Below are 14,245 nucleotides of genomic sequence, written 5' to 3' on the forward strand. Positions count from 1 at the left end.
TTTCATCCTTATTAATCTAAGCACAGATTAATCAACCTTATTAATTTAAGCACAGATGAATCCAAACATTTCATTTAACACCTTGTCCATGATCAATTAACTCACATTGTTCATTTCATTATGATTTAATTATAAAAGTTTCTCTTTTGTTCCGTGAAGCAAGGAATAGATAACACGCAGCTCGGCAGAGCGTCCTTGAGGAAGTAACATGATGTAGACAATCTAACCCCGGCTTTCCACAGGAGCCGTCAGCAGCACGTTACTGCAGCAGCACGTCATAGCTGCTGATAGGAACCGCTGTGGTCAACAGAACCTTTTCCACTGGAGCCGTCAGCAGCGCGAGTCGGCCGCGTCTCAGGAGCAGCATGTCGCGGCCTTTACGCGCCGGTTCTATTTTCCACGCGCGACGCCTCTGAAACGGGTCAAGTTAGACATTTTGGGGGAAGGAAAGACAGGAAATCGGACGCGGAAATGGAGAGAAGCTCCCGAGATTTTCAGAATAAAGAACGTACTGCCTAGGGTTGTCACGGTAACCGGTATAGCGGTAAACCCCGGTAAAAAAGTTGACAATAAAAATAACCGTCCAGTTTTTAAAAAACTATATTATCTCGGTGGGTTTACCGTGGCCGCGGTTTCGGCGCGATGACCCTTACCAGCCACCGTCGCTTCAGCTGAAGTTCCCGCTGCGCGCACACGCACTTTTTAATTTGCAACGGCACCAAAACTTTGAAGCTGAAATAATGGCCGAAGGAGGCGACGGCAGCGCCCAGGACATCCATCAGCCCTCAAAGAAGACTAAATCGGAAGTATGGGCATATTTGGGATTTCTGAAAAATGCTGAGGGACAGTTAATAGAAGACGGCTATCCCGTTTGCAGAACGTGCAGGAAACAAGTGTCTGCAGAAGGCAGCAACACTTCAAATCTCATGGCACATCTGCGTGACGATCACCCACGTCTCCACAGCCGGTGCAAGGTAAGTTAACATTAGCATTTTAGCTTAAATGCATGACGCGAGGACTTTTGGTTGAGGGAGAATGCAACGAGTCACTATATACTGCAGCCGCAGCGTCCTCTGGCAGCATTTAAACCGTGTCACGGACACCCTGTTGCTGGATGAAGCATCTTATTTGTTGATGATGAAGAGAAATATACAATTAGTTCCTTGTCATGGATTTGTTTACTTATTCAATGCCATTTATACTTGAACATTTGGATTTGATTACATAGTGTAGTAGTTATTTTAGTAATTTGTTTAAAGTGGATATTTATTTTAAATACATATTTTTTAAGGTTGACTTGTACAGTGCTCAAGTCAAGTGTGGACTGGAGTTTTAGATTTTCATTTTGATAATGAAGAAAACAAGTATATGAGAAAACAAGTGGTGTTTCTTTGATTTGTTTACATATTGTTTATGTTTTGAATGTTTGGATTTGTATAATTTAAACCTGCACTGACTACTGTAACATGTTCCAGAAAAATAAGCAGTTTGTTCCTTTACTTGTGAAAAGTTGCACTTTTGCTAAGGCTTTGTGTTATTTTAGGTTTAATAAACACTGTTAAACCTTTTCAGAACTATTTCAGTTTGTGTAGAACAGGACTATCAATGCTTTCTGAACATATGCAACACCGTTTAAAAAATACCGCGATAATACCGAAAACCGTGATAATTTTGGTCACAATAACCGTGAGGTTAAATTTTCATACCGTGACAACCCTAGTACTGCCTTCCGGTTGCTTTACTTTTAAGAAAGGTTACTAACTGTGCGGCCCCGTGAGAAGTTATCACCTAGCTAGCAGTCTCCTTTGTTTTTCAGGTCCGTATTGGCGATTATAAAACGGACAGAACATAAAACACAAACCATGTTGTAATTTTCTCCTGCTTGTTGTTGTGTTTACTGACGAAGTCACGCGCTCTGTCGGTGACAGCTGCTCCCCTGCTGCTTCGCGTCTCATGGGAAGGGCCAAGCAGCAGCTTGACGTACTGCTGTGGTAACGTGCTGCTGACGGCTCCCGTGGAAACCCGGGGTAAGTATCAACACAGCACTGTAGAATCTTTCTTGCAGCTTGGAAAATTAAAGGCGCACAGAGGCAGATTAAAGGCACCAAATGCAGACTTAGGTCTGCAGCTGACTGGATACTGAAGAGGTCAATATGTAGATGGCAAACCGACCATTTCTGGATGCTATACCCACAATTAGCAATTGTTGGGAAATAAAATATTCACTAATGACTGATACAAAGATTTTTCAGAAGTATGCATTTCAAAAACACAAAAAAAGTTGTTTTGAATCAGGTTTTAATATTTTGAACGAGATCATTCAGTTCCAGCAGCCACAGAGAGGGAAAGTTAACACCAGAAAGTATATTAAAGTCTTTATTTAGATTTAATTTATGTCTGCTTTTCTTTAAATGGCTTGTGAGGAAAACAGAATCCTCATGACAAATGATGTGCCTCGCTTCTACTTACAGAACTTTTATATAAAAGTCACAGGATAACTTGCTGGATTTGTAGTAAACAACATTCTCATCACTGATGTCCAGTGGTCTGAGCTGTGCCTCTAATTTGACTGATACTGGTGGGTCGGGATTTTAAAGTCACTGTAACACCTGATACCAGGTTTATAAATATATCCGGACACCAGATGTCTCACGTTAACAGATTACGGTTACAGTCGAAATATAAAATGGAAAAAGCTGCCGCTCTAGTCAAACATAAAGAGGCATGTTTTGGGCTTGCTGAGGAAATCTGCTGCTTTTTCTGCAGCGTCACTAAGAAACAAGGACATTAAGTGTTTCATTACTGGATCAATGCGATATTTCCTGCTTTGTTCTAAATTTAGAAGGTTTTGATAGTGATCCGATTCCTCCAAACATAAGGTTGGATATCTGGAACTTGTCTGGAAGTGAACAAAAGCAGGTGAATGCCAGCACAGGGTGGAAACAGCCGAGGTAGAAGGCTACAGATTTAGCTCAACCTACATGCTTCAATGCTCCTTTGAGACCAAAGAAAGAGAGATGAGTACGTTTATGGGATAGTGGAGGAAGCAGGGAGAGGGAGCCTGTGGTTAGCAGGTGAAGTCCGCATATTCTGTGCTTCGTGACTCTTTTATGTAAAAGGCGATTGTGACCGGATTCAACCAGAATGCGAGTTGGATGAATGTGGGAAGCAGAGACAGGAGGATGCACAGATGGAGGAGAGACAGAGGAATGATCAAATCAATGAACAAATCATCAACATGCAACTATTCAAAGCTGCCGTTATAGGGGATTCGTTTTAGAAAGAACGACTGTAACATTACAAACGCCGCGCATTTGATGCCGTTTCAATCCTTTAAAGGTTAGGATACAAACACAATGATTGGCTGATGAGTGTAGCACCCGCTTGTTACTCACGCTTAGGCACACGTGTTTTAAAAGGACAACAAAAAGAAAATGTGATCATGGAATTCTAATCTATCATTAAGAAGGCTGAACATTAAAATCTGTCCTGACTGAGTTTAAATAAAGCTAATGAGGTTTAATAAACATTATAAATAATGTTAAAATTCTTGCTATGATCAACTATTTCATCAGGTTTTTGGACCTCCTGAAGAAAAAACTCTGGACCAGGATCTGTCCTTTAACTCTCACATAAAGCATGTTACTAGGACTGCCTTCCATTCATGTATTTAAGTCCAGACTTGATTTTTTCAGTTCTCTTTTATCGGGATGTTTTCAAAGAGGTCTCCAGCTGATCCAGAATGCTGCTGCCAGAGTTCTGGAGAGAGTTAATATGAAAGATCAGATTTCTTACGTTTTGGCATCACTTCATCAGCTCGTTTTCTTTTAACTTCTAACGTCCTGAAAGATCTGGCTCCTTTTCTTTCTAACAGATCTTCTTGTTCCAGATGTTCCCAGCAGAGCACTTGGCTCACAGACTGTTTACCTGTTTTTCTCAGGCTCCGGTCTTGTAGAACCAGCTTTCAGTTTCCATCCATGAAGCAGACACCCTGTGTCCTTTTAAGACCAGGCTTGAGAATTTCCTTTTGATAAATCAGCTTGTTATGGGTTAGATTGTGCCATCCTGACTCATCCCTTTAGTTATGCTTCTACAGGCTTAGACAGGTCATACTGGCCACATTTCCCCACTCAGCCGGATTTACTCTTCATGTTTGCATTTACTGTTGCCGCTGCCATGAACTTTGTTCTCTGTGCTTTAGAAGTGACTCTCTTTCGCTCGGGCCGCACTGCATTTTTCAACTGTCCTACACAAATCCCACATTGTGGGAAAAACAAAAATCAGTTTACATGAGGGTGATTTGCATCTCTGTGGCCGTCTAGTGTGACTGGCTCACTGACAGCTAATCGAGCACTCTCACGACCAAAGTCAGCCTCCAGCAGTCTGCTCGAAAACCTACGACTCCCTTCTGAGATCGACCAATGAAACTACATCCAGGAAGTGACACAACTAGTGATGAGAGTACAATGTGAGAGTAAAGTGGTGGTAGGGGTGATTAGTGAGCACCACCTCACCCCTGCCACGTGGACCTAAAAGGATAAACCATCAACCCTGCTCAATGGTCAACTTTCCTGGTGGGGTCACCCGTGAGGACAGTGGGAGGGTTAAGGAAAAATGTTTGGGAACCACTGGTCTACACCCAGATATGATATTTATATGTGCATTTAACTCTAATGAGAGCAAAGCTTGCGATACTCAGGAACCTGAAATCATTCCTGAAACCTTAAATAGTTAAAAGGTTAGGAGAATTTCTGAGTTAGAGGGATCATCACAGGTGCATTTTTTACATAATTTAAGTTATTATCAGGTCAAATAAAAGTAAGTGTATGTTTCCTGTCTGAGACTCAGCGTTAGTTATAATGCTTCCCCGGATCCACTGAGCCAAGAGGTGAGACAAGTTTGGTGCCATTTCTCTTTTATGAGCTCAGAGTCGATCCATTATTTAACAACTGCGGACATCAGCTGACTCAACATTTGGTCTCTAGAACGACACACAGAACGCACACTTAGCCAACCTCAGGCATCTCTGCAAAAGGCTTCTTAAATTATTAGAATAATATTAGAATCATTTCTGTCTAAACTCTGTTGGTAGATATAAATGTTGGTTGTATAAAGTTTAGAAAAAAACAACAAAAAAAGACGTGTTACGTTTATTTCTTTTCCTTGCATGAATAAATCTGTTTAGACCTTTCTGAGTTTCATGTTCTGTAGCACTAAAACCTCAGTGGAACAGCTTGTGATGAACTGGTTTGACCTGCAGCCTGGATTTGAACTTTGTAGGCTTGGAATCGAAAATTAATCTTTGCCTTTCACTAAAAATCCTTCAGGTTTTTCCTTTTGATTTGATTCAAACAGCTTTGATTTTATCATTATTTTCCTGCAGCTCATACATCATTCAACGCGGCAAAACAAATTAAAAATAAATAAAACAATACAGCCTTGATGTGAGCTAATGTGATGTTTGTGGGTGCTAAAACTCTCCTCACAAGCAGCCAGGGCAAACGTTATTGTTCCTGCAGTCCACAGAATGAGTCCGATGGGAAAAGTGGTGGAAAAAAGAGGAATCAACAGCTTCAATGTTGTCAAACCCACCAAATGACGTCAGCGCGGTTGAGAAGAAAAGAAATGAAAGCATTTTTCTCTAGTTCAAAGGTGTTCATTGTTCCTTTAGAGACTTCCCGACCTGCTGTTGGGAGTCGTTCTGCTGCAGCTGTACGGTTCTCCAGCATTTCCTGTTCAATACTCATCAAGTGGAGAGTGGTGATGTTTGAAAAATGATGAAAAGAAAAAAAAATCATACATATCAAAACTTCAAAGAAAAAGCCCATTTAAAAAATGCACTTAGATGAGAAAAACTGTGAAAATATATGTTTAACTTATTAATAATCCCATTAATAATTCAAAGTAGGGATGCACCGAATCGGTATCGGTAAAAGTTGACCGATACCAGGAACCGATACCAATGCAGTTGCTTGAAAATGTCTTCACTGTAACTTGTCATTTCTGTTCACCTAATATTTTAGTTTTGTGATGATTTTTATTCATATATTTTGCTTTTTATCTACCTCACAGTCTTTTCTGTTGTAAGCAGAGAAGAAAATAAAATCTGTATTCCAAATCATTGCATTTTTTTTGTGTGGTAGAAGTATCGTATCGGAATCGGTGAGTAGTCAGATCCAAGTATCGGTATCGTATCGGTTTGGAAAAAAGGGGGATCGTTGCATCCCTAATTCAAAGACACGAGTCACAAGTTAAAGAACGTGTCGGTGGAATCCAGCAAATACAGAGGAAGTTGTTGTTAAGGTTTTTTAAACAGTGTTGTAATGATTTCTCAGTGAAGTCGGTTAAATGAGTTTGTTAATTTTGAAGTAGCATTAGCGTAACTAAAGTTAATTCTAATAAATACTCTTGAGTTCCAGGGAGGATCACAGTGTAGGGAGACAGTTCAAACACACAGATCACAGAGTTTGTTTAGTTATTAAAACATGTCAAATATGAACAATAATTTATAAACACTGTTTTAAAACCAGCCACTGTTTGTGAACACTCTTCACTGAACTCTGATCGGTATTTCTTAACCTCTGCTGCCAATCTGGGTTTAAAAACAAGATCCATAAACACCAGCTACTGATATTAAAGGAGCTTATGATGGTTAGAAACAATGTTCCAGACAGTGTTTAGAAAATCAGCTAAAAACAGCTACTTTATGCAGCGTTTTGATCTGCTTCAACTAACTGGTGGCCGGGGAACACATTAGCAATAACCATTATGGGGTTTTCTATTGCTGCTATGTAGAAGTCATGGTCATGGCTGAGATGTGCCTCCAGTTTTTGGGGCTGGTTTTCATGGCTGATAGCTGGGCATGTCCCACCATACTTGCATGCTTAAATGTCACCAATAACAACAGTGGATGCACAACACTGAAGTAAAGGTTTTTGTCTGAAATCAAGCAGTAAAATTAGTTTTCATTGGTAGCTGGGTCTCCTAGAGCCCGCTTCCATCTTGTGACGAAAGAAGTTGGCGTCCTGTCACAGCATGGCGGCCTGTCACCATAACCCTCGTTTCACACCGAAAGCGTCAGCGGTGCGGAATGGCAGCGGAACTTTGCTGCTTTGAATAGAATCCATTATAGTCTGTGGAGTGCTTCAAACCAGCCACAACACGGCAATTTTCAGGTGCGTCCTGCTAAAGGTAGAATCTGGTTCTATTTTAGCCACAAGCCACTTCTGGGAAATGTCAATTTCCACAGTTAACATTGGGCTAGACAGGAAATCACACATGGTTTCAGTGTAAAACTGCCAGTAATTTTCTAGCCTACGTGAAGCCTACGTGTGACCCAACGGCTTATTTACTCACAGCATTGTTCCAGAGGTGCTGCAGTGTGTTTTTCATGGCTTTAATCCTGGCAGTGGACAGGAACAACATCTTTTAAGACATCAAACAGCGATATCAAACATGATTTCTTTTTTTGGGTATAATGGTGGATTGCATTAACAAACCGTGACCTTTGAAGTCTCGAGGGATCTTGTGATCTAGCGAGTCCTGCGAAGAGCAAAGCGAGGAAGCCGTTCTGCGGCCGAGACACTCCCGGTGAGAAATGGACTGCATTGAAGCTCGCGAGTTAAACATTCCGCTGCCATTCCGCGTCGCGTAAGGATTCTATACTGACCAATACAAAATGGGATTAGGACCACAATCCCAGATTTGAGATTATTTTCTATTGATTATTTCTATAATTTCTATGAAAGTAATGCATCAGCATCTAGAGTAGAATCGACGTGTCTCTACTTGCTTTAATCTTTTCTAAGAACAGTGACAATGAATTAAACGTTAATGTTATATTTCAAAAACACACGTTTGACCTACACATTCTGTGAGGGTTTGAATAAACAGGTATGTCTGTCTTGGGGCCAGGGTATCTGCAGGTTTAAGGGAGCCAAATTTAAGACTTTTTAAGGACCCGCGGATACCCTGTGGGGCTGGGCGATATGGCCTAAAATCAATATCACGATATATTGAGGATTTCACCTCGATAATGATAAATGGACGGTAACTACAGGTATGCGCAGAAACAAAGGTTGTCCACTAGATGGGGCTGTCACATGTATTACATTGACTCACATTTTTACGTTTTTAGCACAAATAACTGGTTTGACCCACATTATTACAAGGATCAGCTCCACTAAAATAAATACAGTTATAAAATAGCAAATTTCATTGGATGTTTATTTAAATGGTTGTTTTTGTGCATGCGTGTGTGTGCGTGTGTGTGCGTGCGTGTGTGTGTGTGTGTGCGTGTGTGTGCGTGTGTGTGCGTGCGTGCGTGTGTGTGTGTGTGTGTTCATACTCTCTCAAACTGTCCCTGGTAGTCGGTGGCAGACAGATGCCACAGTCTGAGCGTGAGGAAACAAACTATTATTCACCTTTAGCAAACACAGTGTGACAAAATAACACATCATTAAGAGACTGCAGAGACACTCTGCAACTTCACCTCCTCCAGGCGCTCTCCACCAAGATGGCTTGTTTTCCTCTGCAAAGTAACTCACTCTTTCAAAAATCTAGTCAACTAACTTAGTTTATGAGTGTCATTTTATCCTCCCCCACAAGCAAAGTGTGGGGTGGAGGGGGGGTCTACGTACACGCTTCAATGAAACTACTAAAACTTTGGATATGACACCCGTATTGAGAGTTGATATCAATCTGAGGGTTGGTGCCTGAGAGCGAGACACATTCCACGCTCCGCCGCTCAGAACCCGCAGGTTATTTTAGCAAATGTGAAGCTCTAAATCTGCCAAACGGCTGCTGCTTTGGCGGTGAGGGGGGAAAAAGGGCAGAGAATTATATCTGCTGGCTGAAAAACAACACTGAGAGGGCTGGAAACTGGATAATGATTTCTTTGAAGCCTACATATCACAGTTAGCCACTAGTAGGAGAAACAATGCAAACATTTAGCTGGAATCAGACTGAATTGATGCGTAAAACACTTCTGCAATAGGCTTTACATCTTAACATGTAATTGCAAACAAACAGTGATGATCACATCAAATTCCTTGCTTCAGTTTAGTCATGAAGTTGGTATGAGTGATATGTTTAAATTTCTTTAGTGGAATCTTGTTTACAATTCCATCACTATTATTAATTTGTTAATAGAGATGCAATATATAAGGAGATCTACATCAATATGAGATCATTTCAGTTATTTTTAACATGTCATATCAGTTAGATAAGTAAAACTGAGCTGGTATTACCAAAAAAAGTTCATTTTCATCTTGTTGTTTGTTTCAGGAAGGGGAAGGGCATGTGGTATTTGTTTGGCCATGTGACATCAATTGATGCACTATGTTTATGTTTATTTACTTGGCAGACGCTTTTATCCAAAGCGACTTACAATTTATAACCTAGGGCATCTGTGGGGGAAACCGGAGTAAACCCACGCATGCATGGGGAGAACACGCAACTCCACGCAGAAAGGCCGCAGCCGAGTTCCGAACCTGCGACCTTCGTGCGGCGAGGCAACAGTGCTAACAACTGCGCCACCATGTAGCCCCAGGGTGTGGTTGCTATTTATCTGTCGTGTATTGTAAGTATGATTATCTGGGAAAAAAAAACATTTTGTGTCAAACATAATTAATCTGGCTTGTCCATGATAACTTACAACTATTACTCCCAGTGATTTTACTTCTTCTAGTTGTTCCATTACATTATTATTCAGAGTTAAATGTAACTTTGGCATCGTCTGTAAAGTATGTTTGGAGCCAACTACCATGCATTTAGTTTTTCCTGCATTAATCACTAGTTTGTTAGCAGTAGGGATGGGTACCAAATTCGGTACTTTTTAAGGTACCGACCGAATTCCATAGTACCGACTGAGCACCGATTCACGTCGTTTGAAACGGTGCCTCGTTTCGGTACCCGTCCTTCACAACGAGAACTTGCCTAGAAAGCTGCGCATGCGCAAGAGCGTTATGTCATCGTTCCATGCGAGCCAGTTGTAAACAGAGCAGCATGGTAGAAAGAACGAACGCTAAAGCTTGGGTCCACTTCACTAAATGTGATGGGTAACTGGGTGATGATGAAACCAGCGACAACGATCTAAGTGAGACATCATCATCTTAATCTGCTCCGATAGGTAAAATGTTTAAGATAACGTTAGCTTGATATGTTAGCTTCCGTTTCGCTAATGGTGCGTTCGCTTTCTCCTCGGAACTCCGAAATTCCGACTAGAAGAACATGAACGCGCTCTAAAGTTTGGCTTCACTTTACTAACTAACGTGACTGGGTGAAGATGAAACCAGCGACAACGATCTTAAGTGTGAGGCATCATCGTTTTAATCTGCTCCAGCAGTTAAATAAACTGTTTAAGATAACGTTAGCTTGATATGTTAGCTTCCATTGCCACCGTTGTTATCAGCTAATGGTGCGTTCACTTTCTCCTCGGAAATTCTAACTTCCCAGTAGGAAAAATCTAATGAAAAAGGACAGCAAAGGGAATGAAGATACACAGTAAATTTAGTTCACAGTAAAGATGTTTGCTTCAGTTTAATTATCAGCTTATAAAACTACAAGGACGCTGTTAAAATACAAACAGCTGTATGTTATTTATGGTGATATTTATCAAATATGGTTATGTATTGAGGAAAATATATATTTAATTATAAAAGAGAATTAAAAATATTAAACATTCAAAAGTATTGAAAATTGGTACCGTTAAGTACCGGTATCGATTCCTAGGTACCGGGAATTAGTACCGGATCGATTCAAATGTCAAAGGTACCCATCCCTAGTTAGCAGTTTAAAAGTAGCTATCAAACACCCTTAGTTCAAATGCTTCATCATATCGCCTACTTCTGTCTTAGTTTGCTTGTACGTGGTCACAAACCGCTTTCCAAAGTTGTCTTGCAATTTTTTGCACTTTCTGATGCGTGCAAATCAAAATAAGACGGGTTCCAGACACCATCAACTATTTTTCTGCTACAGTTTTTTTGAACATGTTCAAAATTCCAGCGACATGAGAGCTCATTTCTGGAGGGAAACTCACTTCTCAATGAGGTCCAGCGTCACTCCTGGCACCAGCTTGGCACTCTTTTGCATACAGAACCTGGAAAGGGAAGAAAACATACATGTTAAGCCGCCACGAGGTCTCCACAGAAGAAATTCTTAGAAGAGACGACCAATAAATTTAACACTTAAAGGAAAAATGAGAGCTGCAGAGATTACAACCACTGAGAGGAGTATTTTGGTTGAGTTAACGTCAGAGCGGCGGCGACAGGAGGTGGGAAACCGACGTATATCAGAAATGTCTGCCAGGAGCGTTTTTGTTTACCGTCCCTGGTTAGTTCTGACAGGTCGCCCAGCTGTAAGTCACAGCAGGCCGGGTCCTGACAATCACACGGCTCGATGTGAGTCACATACACCTGTAGGAGAACAGGTGTGTGTGTGTGTGTGTGTGTGTGTGTGTGTGTGTGTGTGTGTGTGTGTGTGTGTGTGTGTGTGTGTGTGTGTGTGCACATATTAAACACAGATCAGTGTTACATAGGATTAAGTGAAGGAAATTAATAAAAATCACAACCAGGAACGTTTTTTGAGTCCTTAAACATAATCAGGACTTATAACAGAGACTTTAAATACAAACTTAGCTGGATAGCAAGCCAAATGAAAATGGGATTCAGTTTATTACATTTTTTAGCAGTCCAAATAAAAAAATGGGGACTTTATTACCTCAGATATTTATTGCTTTGTCTCACCAATTTACATTTCAGGACTACAACACATTCAGAGCTGGACTAGGACACAATTAGATTCAGGTATACAGATTATTACTGTCAAACAACTGATTGCAGCCACAAGAGTAGACAACAGTTTCAATAAAATAAAGTGATATGTTCAGAAAAGCAAACCAAGTTCACTAAATTGGGAGTAAGCCATTTGATCATTTAAACTCAACTTTTAAATCTCCTCTCTCAGGGGGCAGGTGGCTCTGTGTCTTCCCTAGTGGATTGTTAAATGGATGTTAAGTCCTGGATGGCATCTAATATACTGTTCCTAAATTAGTCCAAAACTGAGGTCCTAATACTCAGCCCTGGTGAAAGAGCTGGAGCAGGTGGTGAGACTGACCTTGCCTCCTTGGCCCAGATCAGCGTTACAGAGGATTAAGGAATGTAGTCACCAATTTGAGGGTGACAATTGATGCGGCCCTTAAAGAGACAATGTGTAGTTTTGTTGTTAATTTTCATGCTGAGCTGGTCCTGTATCTTGGAATGGTATGACTCAGTGATGACAAAGTCTAAGTTAAAAAAGATAACCGGTTTACTACTATCTAGTCCATGTTAAATACAAGCATCGGTTGCCAAATTACCCACCCTGAGGTAAAAAAGCTGACCATCTGAGATCATAAATTCAATTCCATTCAATTCAAAAATACTTAATTAATCCCAGAGGGAAATTAGAGTTTTAGTACACACAATTCTGAGATCAGACATACATACATAGACACATGACAAGAATTGGTGACTGTGGTCATTCGCAACCCGAGTCGCGCTACCGTAATAGACCAAGAGGGTTTATATGAGGATAGAGTCAGGGGGAGGGGAAAAAAAGGCACTTCAGAGTTACCCTCAACAGAGGGGACAGCTTTGCTATGCAAAGAAACACCTCAAAAAGAAATGCACACAGACTTCAGACGATACACAACATAAGTGTCCACTAGGTGGGGAGGTAGGGTTGGGACTCTCCTCACTTCAGTGCGTGCAGCCGCATGGGGCAGCGCTCATCACCTCCGTTTGGACAGGGGAGGGAGATAATGGGTTAGAGGGCACAGTGACTCCTAGATACGGTTCCACGGCCTTCACCGGTCACAGTCCCGCCCAGGCTGGGATAGGGAGAAGAGTTACCATAGCGACGGCAACATTCCACATTTGTACTGAACAGACATGTTCACAAAATGAGGATTTATCAACTCCTGATTTAACTAAATGCAAATATTTGAGCAAACAGCATCAAAACCAGCAGGTGCATCATTTCAGAAGTTTGTTCTCACATCCAGCGATCGTGTTTCTGACTCAGATAAATGAGGCATCTAAAAAATATTAGGGGCATTTCTCTTGGTGTTGAATTAAAGTACAAATTAAAACAGAAGTTATAAGTATGGATTCGCCAATCACTGAAATCTGATGACTTGACAGGATCAATATTCTGTTGACCAGACACAGGAAAATCATCACCTCCATGACAACACAAAGAAAGAAAGAAAGAAAGAAAGAAAGAAAGAAAGAAAGAAAGAAAGAAAGAAAGAAAGAAAAAGTTGAGAACAACACAAGGGAACAGGAGCAGATGAAAACTAATTTCACTGATAAAGGTTGAACGAAAACCCCGATAAATCTACATTTTGTCCTTTTGGCTTCTATTCTATTGTTTTCAACATTGGATGTTATTTAAAACACCAAAACGACACAAGCCACATGAGAAGCAAGTACTTGTTCCCAGCATCTGACCCACCCTGACTGTGTGTGACGGAGGCTCCGACACTTGAACTCCTGCTGCTGCTGAAGAATAATGAGTTCCCACATGACAACAGTGTGACTTAGTGGCCCTTTAAAGATCAGCAGAGATCCAAAGTGGGTCTGACACTCGAGAAACAAAGAGGAGGATAGATGTGACCAGAACAACTTGTTCTAAGGACTCTGTGATCAGCAGTTCATTAACCAAGCCACGACACACACAATCTGTTCTACTTCACATCACAACTGCCACTTATCAGAACAAATTTGTTTTGGCAAAGGCAACACAAACCCAAGACTGCTCTGCTTTTACTTAGTCAGCTCAAACACACATTTTGTTTATGCATTTGTATGTTTTTGGGGGACAAATGGGCACCAGTGAGTCTTGAGGCATCAACTGGGGATGATTTAAGTGGGATTCAAGTAAAAATAGACGGGCCAAAAGTAAACAGAACGCAGTGGTAAGGTGAGTGTACATCAAGGTCTGTGTGTGTAGAACCAACTCTGTGTAGGAAGGAAATGTAATGCCTCCAGAATAAACGACAAAGATGAGAGACGAGGAAGACAAGAGACAAACATTGGACGAGTAGTCAGGAGAAATCTGAAGTGTTTCATACCGCTGGAGTCTATAATAATTTTGATCTACGTGCTGACTTTATCCTGGCTTTATAAAAACTCCTGTTTGTGCTCTCATATATCAAAAAACGCTCTGATATTCTGGGCATGCTCTGTAATTAGAAGGAAATCAT

General features: G+C 41.0%; 1 protein-coding gene across 3 annotated transcripts in view; it reads right to left on the reverse strand.

Annotated features, from left to right (window-relative positions):
* rptor (regulatory associated protein of MTOR, complex 1) overlaps positions 1-14,245 on the reverse strand; it is a 253,616-nt gene that overhangs the window by 118,079 nt on the left and 121,292 nt on the right. For all 3 annotated transcript variants that reach the window (XM_070550035.1, XM_070550033.1, XM_070550034.1), the window contains exon 8: positions 11,039-11,098. In XM_070550035.1, coding sequence (XP_070406136.1) covers positions 11,039-11,098 — 60 coding nt within the window. The remainder of the gene's footprint in view (positions 1-11,038; positions 11,099-14,245) is intronic.

This window comes from Nothobranchius furzeri, chromosome 4 (genome assembly GCF_043380555.1).
Source record: "Nothobranchius furzeri strain GRZ-AD chromosome 4, NfurGRZ-RIMD1, whole genome shotgun sequence".
NCBI classification, from domain to species: domain Eukaryota; kingdom Metazoa; phylum Chordata; class Actinopteri; order Cyprinodontiformes; family Nothobranchiidae; genus Nothobranchius; species Nothobranchius furzeri.